Source organism: Oncorhynchus keta, chromosome 18 (genome assembly GCF_023373465.1).
Source record: "Oncorhynchus keta strain PuntledgeMale-10-30-2019 chromosome 18, Oket_V2, whole genome shotgun sequence".
Classification (NCBI taxonomy): domain Eukaryota; kingdom Metazoa; phylum Chordata; class Actinopteri; order Salmoniformes; family Salmonidae; genus Oncorhynchus; species Oncorhynchus keta.
The window spans coordinates 18,782,049-18,801,948 of NC_068438.1; the positions used below are offsets into that span (position 1 = coordinate 18,782,049).

Here is a 19,900-nt window from a genome sequence, read left to right on the forward strand (position 1 = left end):
GTATCAGTGGCTGGGGCTGGGCATTAAGACAGAGGAGAGAGAAAGAACCACAGAGATGGGGAGAGGGAGGGAGAGAGAGAGGAGAGAGAGAGAGAAATTGAGAGAAAGAAAGAAAAAGAAAGAGAGCGAGAGTGAGGGCTTTGGGCAGCCTTGTGGAGGACACATCCCTCAACGTCACATTTATTATTTTACAGCAGCCTTCCAAAACAGAGGTGGCCTTGGGGCAGGAGGCTGGAGCTATAGACAGACGGCTGTAATGATGATGCTATTTGGGAGTCGAGCGGACTGAGTGGGGAAGACTGACTAAAATGCCGTTTCAACATCTCAGCGAAATAATCAGAGGCTGCCTCCCAAATGGAACAATATCAAATGGAACCCTATTCCCTATATGGTGCAATACTTTTGAACAAGGCCCATATTTGAACATTAAGCATCTCCAATCCAAAATCAATTCTACAATTGGCTTCCTATTTCGCAACAAAGACTCCTTCATTCATGCTGCTAAACATACCCTTGTAAAACTGACCATCCTACCGATCCTTGACTTCGGCGATGTTATTTACAAAATAGCCTCCAACACTCTACTCAGAAAATTGGATGTAGTCTAGCACAGTGCCATCCGTTTTGTCACCAAAGCCCCAAACACTACCCACCACTGCTACCTGTATGCTCTCGTTGGTAGGCCCTCGCTTCATATTCATCGCCAAACTCACTGGCTCCAGGTCATCTAAGTCTTTGCTAGGTAAAGCCCCGACTTATCTCAGCTCACTGGTCACCCTAGCAACACCCACCCGTAGCACGCGCTCCAGCAGGTATATTTCACTGGTCATCCCCAAAGCCAACACCTCCTTTGGCCGCCTTTCCTTCCAGTTTTCTGCTGCCAATGACTGGAACGAATTGCAAAAATCACTGAAGCTGGAGACTTATATCTCCCTCACTAACTGTAAGCATCAGCTGTGTCAGAACAGCTTACCGATCACTGCACCTGTACACAGCCCATCTGTAAATAGCCCACCGAACTACCTCATCCCCATATTGTTAATTTTTGCTCTTTTGCACCCCAGTATCTGTACTTGCACATCATCATCTGCACATCTATCACGACAGTGTTAATGCTAAATTGTAATTATTTCACCACTATGGGCTATTTATTGCCTTACCTCACTAATCTTACTACATTTGCACACACTGTATATAGATTTTTCTATTGTGTTATTGACTTTACGTTTGTTGATCCCATGTGTAACTCTGTGTTGATGTTTTTGTCGCACTGCTTTGCTTTATCTTGGCCAGGTCACAGCTGTAAATGAGAACTTGTTCTCAACTGGCCTACCTGGTTAAATAAAGGTGAAATAAAAATAAAGAGTGCACTATGTGGAGAATAGGGTGAAATTTGGGATGCACACAGAGAATCAGAAACTTCAACCCCCCTTCCTCGCTCTATGTCTAATGTTCCTCATCACACTACTGCTCAGAGAAGGATTTATCGTAGGATGGTTGTTTCTCCTGCCTGCCTGCCCCACCCTAGAATAGCCCTAGATGGAGGTTCCATGTCTATATTTAACAGCTAGTCTAGTGTGAGCTCATGTAATTGGATGATGGTGAGAGGTTACGCGCCACACTCTTCCATCCTAAACTGTTGAAAAAAAGGAGAGATACGGAGATGGGGAACATCAGGGGTCAGAGAAGAGGTTATTCAGGGAAGAGGAAGACGTGCTACTGTACTGTATGTGTCATTGGGTGTGTCAGAAATGGCACCCTATTCCCTATATATACACTCTTATAATGCACTATATTATAAGGGATAGGGTGCCATTTGGGAGGCAGCCATTATGGGAGAGAAAGAGAGGCCTTGTTACATGTCCAGGTCCTCATCTCACACATCCTCTCCAGCCCATCCAAACAAAACACTGTTAATAAAACACAATTGAAATGATGAAGTCAGACCAATGATCTGTTCTGCCCTCAGTCCAGGGACCTGCTGTTACAGGAACAATAGTGATTTAACTAGTTAGCTTGAGTTGGAGCCAAAGGCAGAGCAAAAGGTAGGCAGTTACTGTTACTGTGGGGGGGTTCATCATGCTAACAAATGCTAATGATGTACCTTTGAAAAGCATACCGCTCTCTGAACTCACTAAGAGCCTAGCTGGGCTGGGAGGGAGGGAGCTAAGAGAGGAGAGGGAAACAAGCTTCAATTAAAAAGTATGAGTGAGTAACTGGCCACAACAGGAGAGGAAAGCCAAGACTTGGGGAGGGAACCACATGCTATTCATTTCCTGAAGTTAATGGAGGGAGGAACGAGAGAGGAGTGAGAGAGCGAGTCGGAGGAAGAAAAGTTCACTGCATCGCCGTTGAGCCCAGCCACTCAATCATCTGTCCATAAGTGACTGTCATAATGGGGATTCTTTTTAAAAGCTTGTAAGCACCTGATATCACAAGACAGCGTTGACAGAGAGAGGCGGACCTTTCTGCCATCCTGAGTATTAGAGAGAGCTGCATGGTTACAAAACTTATTGCTAACTTAGAGAAGTGTAATGTTCTCTGTCGTTCGCAGTAGATTGAGGCCCAAACTGAGGTGCGTGGACAAAAACGTCATATTAAACATATAGGTCTGTGCGCGGCAGCTGTGTAATTTACATTTTGAGGAGAATTGGCTATGACAATGCTGTATAAAAGTAGGCATCCTTCATCACAACTGAAGTAAATGAGATGAATTCGAAACAGAATGATGCATGAATAGTAAAATCTCTGTACATACAAAATAATTCCAATTTCCCTTTCATGATTATACAATCCACCTCTTATTGCAAAATGTTCAAAGTCCAAGGAAATGATTATAAGCCTATAACAAATCAACAACAATGTTATTCTCCAAGTTCACACATAAGCACCATGTTGTTTTCCCAGAAAGGGAGGCAAATCACTGATTACATGACATTCATCAATTACATCGTATAATTGACAAAGAAAAAGTAACAAACAGACGGATGGCTAAAGCCACAATAGCCACACGTCTGTTCACAACGGACAGCCTTTGTGCAATGTAGGACTCACGTGCATACACACCCGATTGTTCAATCATATTGCCACAAAATAACTATAAAAACACAATGGGAACAACATGAGATCAACCACGGTGTTATTCTTAATACAACTGTCTGTGGTTTAATGTGAACGTAGAGGGAATGAGTGTGCAAGAGAAAGAAAAAAAGAGAACGAGAGAGCGAGCGAGCGAGAGAAACAAAGAGAGCGAGAGAGAGCGAGAGAAAGAAAGAGAGCAAGAGAGAGAGCGAGAGAAAGAAAGAAAGAGAGCGAGAGAAAGAAAGAAAGAGAGCGAGAGAAAGAAAGAAAAAGAGAGCGAGAGAAAGAAAGAAAAAGAGAGCGAGAGAAAGAAAGAGAGCGAGAGAAAGAAAGAGCGAGAGAGAGCGAGAAAGAGAGCGAGAGAGAGCGAGAGAAAGAAAGAAAAAGAGAGCGAGAGAGCGAGAGAAAGAAAGAGAGCGAGAGAAAGAAAGAGCGAGAGAGAGCGAGAGAAAGAAAGAGAGCGAGAGAAAGAAAGAAAAAGAGAGCGAGCGAGAGAGAAATCGAGAGACAGAGTAAGAGCGAGAGAGAGCGAGAGATCGAGCGAGAGATCGAGAGTGAAAGAGAGAGAGAGAGCAAGAGATCGAGAGTGACAGAGAGCGAGAGACTGAAAGATAGAGAGAGAGTGAAAGAGAGCGAGAGCGAAAGAGCTAGAGAGATCGAGAGAGAGCGAGAGAGAGCGGTCACCATCATGAAGAAGTGGTGGGTTCAAATAGACCACAAGGAGCCAGACAAGAAGGTTCCAGTAATGTTCCAACATACCTCTGGGTTTGTGAGTTAACCACGCCATAAAAAAAGATTCAGAAATCAACCATTTTCTTTTCTCAATACGAACCACTATCCCAATTCCCTATACAGTTTATGTGGGCTTAAATGTTCTTTGGTGTGAATCTTGACGTCAGATTTAGGCATAGACACAAGACAAGCAGCTTGTGAAATCACCCACCCAAAGTGTAAACTGAAATCCACTTACAGAGCACAAGAAAAGAGAATCAAAAAATTGTCAAAAATGTAGTCACGTCCATGGTGTTTTCCTCAGGGATGATGACTGAACAAACTGACTGAATGTGTTGAAAATACACTCAATATACTCAGACACGAATGAAAAGATGTGGTGGATGCAGTCGTTGATTGCGTCCCAAATGGCACCTCATTCCCTATTAAGTTCACTTCTTTTGATCAGAGCTTTGGTCAAAAGTAGTGCACTAAATAAAGAATAGGGTTCCATTTGGGACAAATTTGTCTTGAGCCAGGACAGAGCAACAACAGAGCATGCTGGTAGGTAGGTAGTGAGGAGGGAAACTCACCATGGAGTTTTAATGGCAAAACATCCTGCCCCAAAGAGGTAAGGTCTTCATGGGGGAGGGAGAGACACACAAAGAAGAAATAGATGGAAAAACCATTATTAGCCAGTCAGCCTAGGACAGAGACACTTTTCATCTTACATTTTTGACCTGTCTGTTTAATCCTACAAGACACATAAAGCAGGAAGCAAACTGTCTGTGTTAGAATTGATCTGAAACCTGGGACATGACTCCTTGACTCAACAACTCAGACCATTCTGTAAAGTGCAGTACCATACGTTTGGTACCAGGACTGTATGTACGTGTGTGTCAGTGTGTGTTGTACCATACTTTTGGCAGAGGAAGTACTGTGTGTGTGTGTGTGTGTGTTGTACCATTCCTGTGAGAGAGGACATACAGTATGTGTGTGTGTTTGTCAGTGTGTGTTGTACTATACTTTTAGCAGAGGAAGTACTGTGTGTGTGTGTGTGTGTGTGTGTGTGTGTGTGTGTGTGTGTGTGTGTGTGTGTGTGTGTGTGTGTGTGTGTGTGTGTGTGTGTGTGTGGTACCATTCTTGTGACAGAGGTACCATTCTTGTGACAGAGGACATACAGTATGTGTGTGTGTTTGTCAGTGTGTGTTGTACTATACTTTTGGCAGAAGAAGTACTGTGTGTGTGTGTGTGTGTGTGTGTGTGTGTGTGTGTGTGTGTGTGTGTGTGTGTGTGTGTGTGTGTGTGTGTGTGTGTGTGTGTGTGTGTGTGTGTGTGTGTGTGTGTGTGTGTGTGTGTGACCATACTTTTGGCAGAGGTGTCAGTGTGTGTTGAACCATATGTTTATCAGAGGAAGTACTGTATGTGTGTGTGTGTGTCAGTGTGTGTTGTACTATACGTTTGTCAGAGGAAGTACTGTATGTGTGTGTCAGTGTGTGTGTTACTATACGTTTGTCAGAGGAAGCGTACGAGCATGCTTTTACTTTTAGCTATCCATCAACTTATTTTATATTCTTTCTTTGAAGGAAAAGTGTATGAAAAAGAAACAAAGTTTTGATGATAAATCATGGTATGCTTTTTACATACATTGGAACAAGGCATTGACATTTAAAAAAACAAATATTAACCCTTTACACTTGTGGGAATCGGCCTATATGGATAGGGCTACATTTGAACAATTCTTACAGAAGAAATTTGAAATTCATAAGCACGGTAGCAATAGAAAAGGGAACCATTTAGAGATAGTGGAAATTATTATACCAAAGTTGAGGACACAACAGTTCACCTGACACAAGACTACCCAAACAGTTGATTTCATTTGCATTTTACATTTACTCTACTTTTTGGCACAATCATTGATAACAAAATATGAAAAATGTTTTAACATGATAAGAATATTCCTGGTAAATGTAGGGTAAGTGCATTATAAGACTAAACAATGACAAGTGTTTGAGTGAGAGGACTAACTGGTGTCTCCAAGTGGTCACACAGGGCTCTGGTCAAAAGAGTGCACAGTTGTAATTGTAATGCACTTTTATGCACAACTATAGGTTTAATGCCAATTAAACATGGTTGGTTTATGGCTTAGATATACTGCCGTATTATTACTGTGTTTGAAAATAACATCATGTGTCTGCATGTGACTTTTTTGGGGTGAGTGTATATTTGTGTTTGTGCATTGTCTTTGTGAGTATTTGTGTGTGTTTGCAAGCCTCTGAGGGTGTGGGCGAGTGTGCGTCCGGTTCTTTGTGACTGTGTGTATGGTCTTTTTTTGAGTGTGTATCTCTCTGTCAGTGTGTGTGTTCCCCGGGCCAGTGTTTACGAGCCATTAGGAGTGGGAGTGTGTTCCTGTGTTTACCCTGCATGTTCAGAGATAGTGACAGACCCCTGTAAACAGTTTACAGTAAACAGCTTTTTCCCAACAGTAATAATGGCCAGATGAGGCTGAACTCTGTCCCTGAACACAGCAGACCACATCAGTACTGCAGAAACTCCCAAATTACACCCTATTCCCATTGTAGAGCACTACTTTTGACCAGAGCCCTATGGAGCCTTGTCAAAAGTAGTGCACTATTTAGGGTATAGGGTGCCATTTGGGACGCTGGCAAGGCCCCTGGCAAATCAAAGCAGGGCACTTTTTTATTTTATCTGCTATGGAGGGACGAAGCATCCGTCTGAATCTCTCCAGACTAACACGACACTGTGTGTGTGTGTGTGTGTGTGTGTGTGTGTGTGTGTGTGTGTGTGTGTGTGTGTGTGTGTGTGTGTGTGTGTGTGTGTGTGTGTGTGTGTGTGTGTGTGTGTGTGTGTGTGTGTGTGTGTGTAGACTAGCAAAGCAGTCAACTATCTGTATTAGTCCACGGATATGAGGAGAGATTACTTAGATGGAGAGAAAAAAAGAAACATAACACAAAGTGAACATTAATTCGGTGGTGATTTGGAGGCTGGAGACTACTGTTGAGTCTATATAACCTCTAATGCACCCTGGAGACTACTGTTGAGTCTATATAACCTCTAATGCACCCTGGAGACTACTGTTGAGTCTATATAACCTCCAATGCACCCTGGAGACTACTGTTGAGTCTATATAACCACCAACACACACTGGAGACTACTGTTGAGTCTATATAACCACCAACACACACTGGAGACTACTGTTGAGTCTATATAACCACCAACACACACTGGAGACTACTGTTGAGTCTATATAACCACCAACACACACTGGAGACTACTGTTGAGTCTATATAACCACCAACACACACTGGAGACTACTGTTGAGTCTATATAACCACCAACACACACTGGAGACTACTGTTGAGTCTATATAACCTCTAATGCACACTGGAGACTACTGTTGAGTCTATATAACCACCAACACACACTGGAGACTACTGTTGAGTCTATATAACCACCAACACACACTGGAGACTACTGTTGAGTCTATATAACCACTAATGCACACTGGAGACTACTGTTGAGTCTATATAACCACCAACACACACTGGAGACTACTATTGAGTCTATATAACCACCAACACACACTGGAGACTACTGTTGAGTCTATATAACCACCAACACACACTGGAGACTACTGTTGAGTCTATATAACCCCCAATGCACACTGGAGACTACTGTTGAGTCTATATAACCTCTAATGCACCCTGGAGACTACTGTTGAGTCTATATAACCTCTAATGCACACTGGAGACTACTGTTGAGTCTATATAACCACCAACACACACTGGAGACTACTGTTGAGTCTATATAACCACCAACACACACTGGAGACTACTGTTGAGTCTATATAACCTCTAATGCACACTGGAGACTACTGTTGAGTCTATATAACCACCAACACACACTGGAGACTACTATTGAGTCTATATAACCACCAACACACACTGGAGACTACTATTGAGTCTATATAACCACCAACACACCCTGGAGACTACTGTTGAGTCTATATAACCCCCAATGCACACTGGAGACTACTGTTGAGTCTATATAACCACCAATGCACACTGGAGACTACTGTTGAGTCTATATAACCCCCAATGCACCCTGGAGACTACTATTGAGTCTATATAACCACCAACACACACTGGAGACTACTGTTGAGTCTATATAACCTCTAATGCACACTGGAGACTACTGTTGAGTCTATATAACCACCAATGCACACTGGAGACTACTGTTGAGTCTATATAACCCCCAATGCACCCTGGAGACTACTATTGAGTCTATATAACCACCAACACACACTGGAGACTACTGTTGAGTCTATATAACCTCTAATGCACACTGGAGACTACTGTTGAGTCTATATAACCCCCAATGCACACTGGAGACTACTGTTGAGTCTATATAACCACCAATGCACACTGGAGACTACTGTTGAGTCTATATAACCCCAATGCACACTGGAGACTACTATTGAGTCTATATAACCACCAACACACACTGGAGACTACTATTGAGTCTATATAACCACCAACACACACTGGAGACTACTATTGAGTCTATATAACCACCTAGAGACTACTGTTGAGTCTATATAACACCCTGGAGACTACTGTTGAGTCTATATAACCCCCAATGCACCCTGGAGACTACTGTTGAGTCTATATAACCCCCAATGCACACTGGAGACTACTGTTGAGTCTATATAACCACCAATGCACACTGGAGACTACTGTTGAGTCTATATAACCCCCAATGCACCCTGGAGACTACTATTGAGTCTATATAACCACCAACACACACTGGAGACTACTGTTGAGTCTATATAACCTCTAATGCACACTGGAGACTACTGTTGAGTCTATATAACCTCCAACGCACACTGGAGACTACTATTGAGTCTATATAACCACCAACACACACTAGAGACTACTGTTGAGTCTATATAACACCCAATGCACCCTGGAGACTACTGTTGAGTCTATATAACCCCCAATGCACCCTGGAGACTACTGTTGAGTCTATATAACCCCCAATGCACACTGGAGACTACTGTTGAGTCTATATAACCCCCAATGCACCCTGGAGACTGCTGTTGAGTCTATATAACCCCAAATGCACACTGGAGACTACTGTTGAGTCTATATAACCACCAATGCACACTGGAGACTACTGTTGAGTCTATATAACCCCCAATGCACCCTGGAGACTACTGTTGAGTCTATATAACCCCCAATGCACACTGGAGACTACTGTTGAGTCTATATAACTCCCAATGCACACTGGAGACTACTGTTGAGTCTATATAACCCCCAATGCACACTGGAGACTACTGTTGAGTCTGTATAACCCCCAATGCACCCTGGAGACTACTGTTGAGTCTATATAACCACCAATGCACACTGGAGACTACTGTTGAGTCTATATAACCCCCAATGCACCCTGGAGACTGCTGTTGAGTCTATATAACCCCAAATGCACACTGGAGACTACTGTTGAGTCTACATAACCGCCAATGCACCCTGGAGACTACTGTTGAGTCTATATAACCCCAAATGCACACTGGAGACTACTGTTGAGTCTACATAACCGCCAATGCACCCTGGAGACTACTGTTGAGTCTATATAACCCCCAATGCACCCTGGAGACTACTGTTGAGTCTATATAACCCCCAATGCACCCTGGAGACTACTGTTTAGTCTATATAACCTCCAACTCACCCTGGAGACTACTGTTGAGTCTATATAACCTCCAATGCACCCTGGAGACTACTGTTGAGTCTATATAACCCCCAATGCACCCTGGAGACTACTGTTTAGTCTATATAACCTCCAATGCACACTGGAGACTACTGTTGAGTCTATATAACCACCAATGCACCCTGGAGACTACTGTTGAGTCTATATAACCCCCAATGCACCCTGGAGACTACTGTTGAGTCTATATAACCCCCAATGCACCCTGGAGACTACTGTTTAGTCTATATAACCTCCAACGCACCCTGGAGACTACTGTTGAGTCTATATAACCTCCAATGCACCCTGGAGACTACTGTTGAGTCTATATAACCCCCAATGCACCCTGGAGACTACTGTTTAGTCTATATAACCTCCAATGCACCCTGGAGACTACTGTTGAGTCTATATAACCTCCAACGCACCCTGGAGATCAGTGTTGTCCTCTTAAAGAAGAGACCTTTATCTGAGTGGTTGGACGTGGGGTGAGCAGTGTAATGGAAGTCGGGGGTCCTGTTATGTTTATTCAAACACAATTTAGCCAGTAGTCAAACAACATGGTTAAAGGGTTAGCTGGTAGCTAGACAAACAGCATGAGCAGGGGGGTCACACAACTAACCAATATCTAGACAAACAGCATGAGCAGGGGGGTCACACAACTAACCACTATCTAGACAAACAGCATGAGCAGGGGGGTCACACAACTAACCAATATCTAGACAAACAGCATGAGCAGGGGGGTCACACAACTAACCAATATCTAGACAAACAGCATGAGCAGGGGGGTCACACAACTAACCAATATCTAGACAAACAGCATGAGCAGGGGGGTCACACAACTAACCAATATCTAGACAAACAACATGTGGAAGGGGATCACAGAGTTCTAGTAGCAAGCCTAACAACAGGACAGGGGGTCAGTTTAACATTTTAACAGGGCCAGTGGGTCTTGGCTATGCTAACTCTACTCCTGTTATGCTTGTTCGAACACATTTAGCCAGCAGCCAAACAGCATGGGCCAGAGGTTACACAGATATCCAATAGCTAGTGGCTAGCCTAACAGCATGGATAGGGATTAGCCAGTAGCTAACATAACAGTATGGGCATGGGTTCATTACACCCGAAAGCTAGCCAACCAGCATGGGCAGGGGGGGCAGTTAAAGATTTTAACATTACCATTGGGCCTTGGCCTCAATTGAGCGTTCACTGGCACTGGGAGGCGGGCATCGCTGGTGTACTTTATCCCCCCTGTGAGGCACTTAACCCCTGGCATCCTGCTAGCCTCCTGCTGGGTAAATGGATGGTGGCTGATAGGATACGGATAAGTAGCGTTTCAGGTCTCAATGCAACAAGCCTGTACTGGATCTTGGGTTCACATAACGCATGTTGTGCTGTTTCTTATTTCTTAGTTCAGTTTGGAGAGGAACACTGCTGGTCAATATAGGAAATATAACTTAGTTAAAGTCATGCGAGCAAGGAGGCCTACAAACCTGACTCAGTTTCACCAGCTCTGTCAGGAGGAATGGCCAAAATTCACCCAACTTATTGTGGAAGCTTGTGGAAGCCTACCCGAAATGTTTGACCAAAGTTACATTTCACATTCTTAAAATAAAGTGGTGATCCTAACTGACCTAAGACAGGGAATTTTTACTAGGATTAAATGTCAGGAAATGTGAAAAACTGAGTTTAAATGTATTTGGCTAAGGTTTATGTAAACTTCCGACTTCAACTGTACATAGAGTAGCTTGACGAATAGAACAAGTAGCCAGCCAGGCACCCTCCGAGGTGTTTGAAAAATCTGGCTGAGGACAGTATATTTTGGTGTGCTCTGATACATTCTAATGCACTGACTCCATCTGAAATACACAATGAAAATATTGAAGACCTTTACCTCCCAGATCGGAAGAAGTTGTTGTGGTATTGTGTAGAAAAACATGACTTTATAATTTGAATGACTGAAAATGTATGAACCCAGAGTATTGCTAGTTGTTCTGGATATTGTATCGGTCTACAGTATATGATCAGGACTACTTTCATATACAACGTTCATACTAAGATGTTGTCACGCCAACTTTAGCATTCAGACAACTTTTTCCACCTTATATTTATATCTGAAAGGTGTTGCCGGTATCAAAGCCTAAACTTTTATTTCTGCAAACCGACATAGTCATGATTTCTGTCTACAGCTTAGTATGAAACGTAGCCGTATTGCTGAGGCAGCACTGGCAGCACTGGCATGCACCACGCTTTTAAGCTCTTGATGGTTGCTAGGCAGCGGCTGTTACTACCAGCCTGTTACCATCTTCCTGGTCACTTCACCCATCTCTTTGCATAACCCTTCGAACAGTTTTCTTAACCACAACTAGATGGATACATAAAGAATTACTGTGGGAATAAAAAGCACTCAAACGCAAAAATATTGGAATGAAGTAGGTTAATGTAGTTGAAGGCATCACATTGTTTCTTAGTGCAGATTGAAACTCCCAAAAAGTCATCCAATTGTTAAATCTACATTTGAAGCAATAGCTTCATTAGCTTGTTCAACTATTTCAGCAGTGTGTCGTGCTGCTTTTAGACAAGCTTGAGGACTCCGTTTGGATATTGGTTAGGCTACACTTAGGCTGTGGAAATGTTGGCTAAGTTGAGGTGAGTGCTGCTCATCATCTATTCGTTTGCTCATCTATCACAGAGCAGAAACATTTAGCCTCTTGCCTAAATCAAGTGTTCGCCTATTATTTTGCTAAATCGCGTGTAGGTAAGTCCAAAAGACAGTGGAGGTTGTGAAATGTGAACATGAAACTCACACGCTTTTGAAAATACAGATTGCTATTATTTTCTATTGGCATCATGCTGAAGAAACTCTCAATGTAAGACCCTATTCATACTCTCAATGTAAGACCTTATACCCTCCCACACCTCCATGTAAATAAATTTGACTGACGAGATGCTCAGGTCTCCGCCCTAACATTGTCCCAAAGGCAGGAAGGCACGTGACAATCTACGGTCCAAAATATGCCCATAGAAACACACTGGGCTTATTTTGGACAGATTCATCTCTTCTTCTCTGCTGCGTCTCCCTTTCATCGCTCGCTTTGTGACTGACAGGCGCCTATCATATCAATAGATTGCTAGAAGATATGCATATCATTCATTCTAGCAGGAAAGGGCTAGACGGTCTAGCGAATTTAAAAACAATATAATATATAGCTGGCAGAAAATGAGTCTATAACCGGCCGCGCTAATGGAAAACACTGTAAAGGCCCAACTTACAGTATATAACGTACATATAACGTATTAAACGCACTAGCTAATGCTCACATTACGACTCTGTTGAGAACACACAGAAACACCAAGAAAAGCAGGCGGATGGTTGAAAGGGAAAAAGAGGGGATGAGGGGAGAGTGATAAATGGACCTGGGAGGTTGACGACCCCACTCCCATGGAGTAATCGTTCACACGTTCAACTCTTAACCCATGGGCCTTAATGCTGCTCTGCCAGGGCCATTAAAGGGAGGAGAGGGTGATTTGTGCAAACGATTTAGTATGTGACACGTTCCATACGCAGTGCTGTGTGTGCTGGAGGCCTGGCGCTACAGGCTCGCTAGCTGCTTTTAGGCTCTTAAAGCCCATCTCCTCTCAGTGCTTTTCTCATTAGAGCTCTATGAGACAATGGGTTGGCAGGCGGCTAGTTGCTCCTACTGTAGAAAAGTATTATAGTAATCTGTTCTGCCCATCTGTGGAAGGTCAGGAGGGCCCACTCTCTGTCTCCCTCGCTCTCTCCATCTCTGTCTGCATTAGCGGAGAATACCCATCAGTGGGATTTACTCCAGGTCAGATTCCCTTGTTTTCCTTTTCATCTCCATCTCTAATTCATAGCCGTTTCATTTCAAACACGTGTCTCTCTGAGTGCGTTTCTGAGTATACTTTGCTAGCAATACAATCCAGGATTGAAGCAAAGCAAACACTAAAAAGTTAAAAAGCTCTCGAAGGCCTCAAATGACAGTGCTCATTTCTCTCTCTCTTTTACACTCTCTGTCTCTCCGTCTCAGACTTCTGCCAAATATGGCTGACAGGAAACCAGAGGTCATGTGGGGGGGTCACCTCCTCCACCATTCTCACTGTACTAAAGACCTGGGTTCAAAAGTACCCTGCCCATCTGGCTCTCTAGCAATTTGAACCCATGTCTGTTGTACCCTGTGGGGAGAGAGCCCACATCTCTGTAGTGACTTTGAGGTGTCACAGAGCCTTGGATCCAGCTCTGTCTGCTCCCTTACCCTGGAACTCTGCCCTCGTCTGGTGGAGGTTATCGGGGTAGAATACTGTGCATCACAGGGATACATCTCATCCCCTCTCTCCAAACACAGAGACAACTGGAACAACTCTGAAAAAGGAAGGGATGGGGGGGTCCTTTCATCTCCCTTACTCCTAAATTGCTTGTTCTGAGAGAAGCAAACTGTTGAAAGTCTTCAGCTCCAATTCTGTCCTGTTAGCAATTAAACCGATATATTGGAGACGATATTGGCCTTTTCTAGTCTATCGGCTATTGGCCCTTCTCTATCGGCTTTGCCGATAGTCCCTCTACATAGCAAAACTGCTGCTATTCCAGCAGCCGCTCACTGCCTGAGCCACGAGCACTGGACAATGCAGAGGAAGGTCTAGCTGGGAAAATCTGAAGCAGCAGCAAGCTAGCTCATTTACCAACAGAAAGGTGCATTATTGAGAAATGGATGAACTGACACATTGACCAAAATCAAAACTCCTGTTGCAAATATTAGTTTAATTAATTCACTAATAACAAGGCTTGTGTTGATGTGCCCGGACATACATGCAATAAGAAAGCTAGCTAGCTTTGTGACTTGTTAGCAAAGATTATGTTAACTAACCATTTTTCTTTTGTGGTGTTAGCTAGCTACAAATATTAGCTACTATGCTAGCTAGCTGGCTAGATAGACATGGTGCTAAGATATCACATAGGAGCCAATAGTCAACGTGGCTAGCTAACGTTAGCTGGTTATAATATTTCGGGAACGAGCCATCTGACTTGCGAAGTAACGTTAGCTATTTCATGGCGCTGATCTGACCGACGCAATCATATCTGTAAATTGACAATTGTTAGGCGGATTAGATGATTGTTGTAATAGGGAAAGAAAGAAGTGTTTTAGAGATGCGTCCTGACATCTGAAGATAAAATATTTTTCTCCCTACCATGGAAAATTACAAAAAAAATACAACTTTCATAAGCCTCTGTGATCATTATGTTGGACACATTTACAATTAATAGATTTTCTTCATATTCTCAAACTAATAAATGTGCCTATATGATGTCCTTCCATATAGGCATGACATGCTGGAGTGATGCTTCTATACACATGTTGTTGATCAGTAGGTCTAATATAAGTCTCATATGTCAACTGTAGCATTATTGAGTTTGTTTTGATCAACCAAAACAAGCTCAATAACTCAATGCATGCAGACAGTCCTATTGAATATGCATTCACCTGTATTGTGAGTAGACCTGTGCCATCTTTTCTTTTCACCAATTTGTAAGTCGCTCTGGATAAGAGCGTCTGCTAAATGACTTAAATGTAATGTATCTTGATTTACCCAGAATATCAAGACCATTCAAATAAAAGTTGTACTGTTATGTAGTTAGTTTTTATCAATCTAAGTCAAATGTATTGTTTGATTTTAAAATTGATGCATACATGGCTATCTCTGGGATATTTTGTCATCAAAATCTTCAAATGTAATGATATTGAATATCGGCTATCGGCCTACTTGACCCCCAGAAAACAGTATCGGCCGGAAATAAATCCATATAAATCTTTCTCTAATAGCAACGGCTAGTCCGGTTCCATAGGAGATCATAAAGGAAGTTGGAATAGGACGGGAGGATACCTTCAGACTGGTGCAATGGAGTGTGTGTGTGTTTGAAATGCACTAGAGTAGGCTGTAGACAGACGGGCCATGAGAGAATGTAGGTTAACCACCTGGTGTGTTCCTCTCCCACTCTGCCAACGGGTATCTGGTCACACAGGTGTAAATACAGCTACCGGATGGCCCGTTTGCGCGCACACACACACACACACACACACACGGCTACGCAAACAAACAAACAGATGGTGCCTAGATACTCCTGTGCAAGTCTCCGTGAACACACTTGATATCACCCCGCACTTCATGGGCCCAACCTGCCGCCTATGTGTTGTGTGTGTGTGTGTGTGTAGGGGGTCTGGTGCAGTGCAGCAGAGCGATGCACAGCTGCCTGTCTAGCTTCATTAGCCCGCCCTGACGCCTTCTCTCCTGAAGCGGACAGACGAATGGAAAGATGGGAGTTATCTTTTTGACTTGAATTGATACAGTAGAGAGGAGACCTGGTGAGAAGGTTGTGATTGTCTATTTGAGAGTGAACGGATACTGGCTGGCTGGCTGGCTGGCAGGCAGGCAGGCAGGCAGGCAGGCAGGCAGACAGGCAGGCAGACTAAAGAAGTAATAATCAACTAGCCAGTTTAGGAGTCCTCCAGAAGGATGACCTGCCAGTTATACTCTCAAATCTCTCCTCTCTACCTACTGTGTTTTGCTAAGTAGGGCATTATGCAAAAAAAGTGTTTCCTTTCACCATAAAACAAATCCCTTGTAATAATCGTGCAGATTAATCAAACTAATGATGGTGTGTTTCTAACCACCAGTCTCAGATGTCTAGTGTCTTTATACAGAACTTAAGTGATCTAATATCATTGGGAAGAAACCCCAGTAGCCTGCTGCTTCCATCATTACAACATGTCCATTCAAACATGACAGGAAAATTACATTTAAATGAAAATATTAAAATCCAGCCATAATTGTGATGCCACCTGTATGTAAATGAAGTTCACAAGGTGCAGTCTCTCTCCTCTGACTCACCGCCTCTTAAAACTACAGACTTAGTCATAGCGTGACTGACCAAGAGAGAGAAGCGGGAGAGGACACACTGACACGCATAGATACTGCCTGATAGAGAGACTCACTGGTAAATGTTTCCATAGAGACATGTAGCTTTACTGTAGTGTAGCTGTACATAGAGACAGACTGGCAAACAGATTCCAAACCAGGCTGGATATTATATCATGTGGATGTTTCTTGCAAATCCAATGGGTTCATAACAGACACAGATCAAAAACAAAAAATTCAACATGATCAATGGCTTTGGCTGTGACCAAAGGAGGACAGGCTGAGTTGTAAAGGCTACTTCAGGTTGATACTAGTGAATAGCTAGATGGACAGAGTGTGATGGACAGAATGTGATGGACAGAGTGTGATGGACAGAATGTGATGGACAGAGTGTGACGGACAGAGTGTGACGGACAGAGTGTGATGGACAGAGTGTGACGGACAGAGTGTGACGGACAGAGTGTGACGGGCAGAGTGTGACGGGCAGAGTGTGATGGACAGAGTGTGACGGACAGAGTGTGACGGACAGAGTGTGACGGACAGAGTGTGACGGACAGAGTGTGACGGACAGAGTGTGACGGGCAGAGTGTGACGGGCAGAGTGTGACGGGCAGAGTGTGACGGGCAGAGTGTGACGGGCAGAGTGTGATGGGCAGAGTGTGACGGACAGAGTGTGACGGACAGAGTGTGACGGACAGAGTGTGACGGACAGAGTGTGACGGACAGAGTGTGACGGACAGAGTGTGATGGACAGAATGTGATGGACAGAGTGTGAAGGACAGGGTGTGACGGACAGAGTGTGATGGACAGAGTGTGATGGACAGAGTGTGATGGACAGAATGTGATGGGCAGAGTGTGATGGACAGAGTGTGATGGACAGAATGTGATGGGCAGAGTGTGAAGGACAGGGTGTGATGGGCAGAATGTGATGGACAGAGTGTGATGGGCAGAGTGTGATGGACAGAGTGTGACGGACAGTGTGTGAAGGACAGAGTGTGACGGACAGAGTGTGACGGACAGAGTGTGAAGGACAGTGTGTGAAGGACAGAGTGTGACGGACAGAGTGTGAAAAACAGAGCGTGAAGGACAGAGTGTGACGGACAGTGTGTGACGGACAGTGTGTGACGGACAGTGTGTGACGGACAGAGTGTGACGGACAGAGTGTGACGGACAGAGTGTGAAAAACAGAGCGTGAAGGACAGAGTGTGACGGACAGAGCGTGACGGACAGTGTGTGAAGGACAGAGCGTGACGGACAGTGTGTGACGGACAGTGTGTGACGGACAGTGTGTGAAGGACAGAGTGTGACGGACAGTGTGTGACGGACAGTGTGTGACGGACAGTGTGTGACGGACAGAGTGTGACGGACAGAGTGTGACGGACAGTGTGTGAAGGACAGAGTGTGACGGACAGTGTGTGACGGACAGAGCGTGACGGACAGTGTGTGAAGGACAGAGTGTGACGGACAGTGTGTGACGGACAGAGTGTGAAGGACAGTGTGTGACGGACAGAGTGTGACGGACAGAGTGTGACGGACAGTGTGACGGACAGTGTGTGACGGACAGTGTGTGACGGACAGAGTGTGACGGACAGAGTGTGACGGACAGAGTGTGACGGACAGTCTGTGACGGACAGTGTGTGACAGACAGTGTGTGACGGACAGAGTGTGACGGACAGAATGTGACGGACAGTGTGTGACGGACAGTGTGTGAAGGACAGAGTGTGACAACAACACATGGCTGGATGCAGGGCAGGAAGACTCACCCGGAGCGCTTGGTCATGGTGCCCAGGGTCATGGGCTGTTTGATCTGTGCCAGGGGCAGCACTATGGTGAGGCTGGGCAGAGGGGACAGACGAGGGTTACCCATGTTGTTGTTGGTGAAGTTGTTGTACGACTCCTGGCTGGTGAGTTTAGCTGCACAGAGAGAGAGAGAGAGAGAAAATATTTAATAAAAGTCCTATTTTATAGTCCAAGTCCAACAGTAACAATGCAACAGCTCATGTAGTCCTATGTTTCATCAACATATGAACACACGCATACCTGGGGTCCAAGCCCTTGGAGGAGCCGTGGCCCTGATTGGAGGTAACCAGCTCAAGATGCGGCGCCTCAGAGCCACTAGTACCCAGCAGTCAGTTAATCAGACCTAATCAACAGGAGTCGCACACACACACACGCCTCTCTCATCTGAGTGGAGCCCAAGCTAAACACAATCAGGCCATGTCAAAGGTCACCACATCGAATGGCCTTAAAGAGCTACATCAGAGAGGTGCATAATGTTTGAGTATGGCATGAACACACAAACACGCACTCACACACACAAAGATGTTTGCTCACTGCAGGCTTAGTAGACTTAGAGAATGTTCCCCTTTCTCTAACTGTGCAAATACATTACATTTAAGCACTAATTGTAAATACCAAAGCAGTCATGTAGAATCCATTCATTCCTATGCATGTAAAACAGCAGCAGTAAGTCAGGTCACTTCTAGGAGTTCAACATCTATTGCGTGTACGTTAAATATTACGAGACGTTTTTACAGTGAAAACCAATGGCAGGTTCTTATGTCCACCACATCACACCTGGTTTCAGGAAGTTAGAACTATTTGATGAGACACTATCTCATGATCTATGGAATATATCCCTTTGAAATTGTACAGTGAATATAATATGAAGAGCTTTATTAAATATGCAGGTCACCTGAGAAGAACGGTAAAGTGGCATGATGGTTGACCTGATCATAGCCCTCAACATTAGTTCCATATAATTCCTAAATCACATGAACCTGTTCAATATAAATAACTCATTCATTAAAGACAACATGGGAAACAGGATTTACCCATTTCTACATGAGCTCTACTCTCCATCATGACACAATACACTTCAACCGAGAATGTACTATGATGTATTTTACAATACAATCTGTGTCCTTACAAAGATTCAAGTTTAAGTACTCTCGCAGAAAAACAGCATAACCTTCAGGACCAAAACTCAATGATCTTTCTCTGAATGTTTTCCTTTCTCCATTGTTGCATTTGAAAGGCGAAAGCCATCGAGTTTAAAAGGGGGGAACCCAGGGACAAAGAGACAAAAGAAAACATGCTACAAAAACAACACAATGAAGAAGGAGAGGGTTGTGATGATTATTGGAATCAAAGCAGTGATGGGGAGAGGAGGATGAAGGGGGGAACAGGGGGAGGAAGATGCGGTGGAGGAGGGGTTTAGATCATTAAAGTGTTTTTCTGTGTTTCATTAGTGCGGCCAAATAATGTCTTTGTGTCAATCCAAAAAGAGACCATTTAGATGTGGAGTCCCAACAAAACAGCAGGGCCTTCAGAGGGGAGGACGTTATACAAACTTTGTTTGTATCCCAAATGGAGCCCAATTCCCTATATCGTGCACTACTTTTGACCAGGGTTTAAAG

At 44.0% G+C, this 19,900-nt stretch overlaps 1 protein-coding gene across 6 annotated transcripts in view; it reads right to left on the reverse strand.

Moving 5' to 3' along the window:
* LOC118396856 (BCAS3 microtubule associated cell migration factor) overlaps positions 1–19,900 on the reverse strand; it is a 367,384-nt gene that overhangs the window by 233,271 nt on the left and 114,213 nt on the right. For 4 of the 6 annotated variants that reach the window (XM_052467521.1, XM_052467520.1, XM_052467522.1 and 1 more), the window contains 2 exons: positions 18,245–18,395; positions 4,386–4,430 (listed from right to left, as the gene is read on the reverse strand). In XM_052467521.1, coding sequence (XP_052323481.1) covers positions 4,386–4,430; positions 18,245–18,395 — 196 coding nt within the window. The remainder of the gene's footprint in view (positions 1–4,385; positions 4,431–18,244; positions 18,396–19,900) is intronic. The other 2 variants (XM_052467524.1, XM_052467523.1) reach the window with 1 other exon arrangement.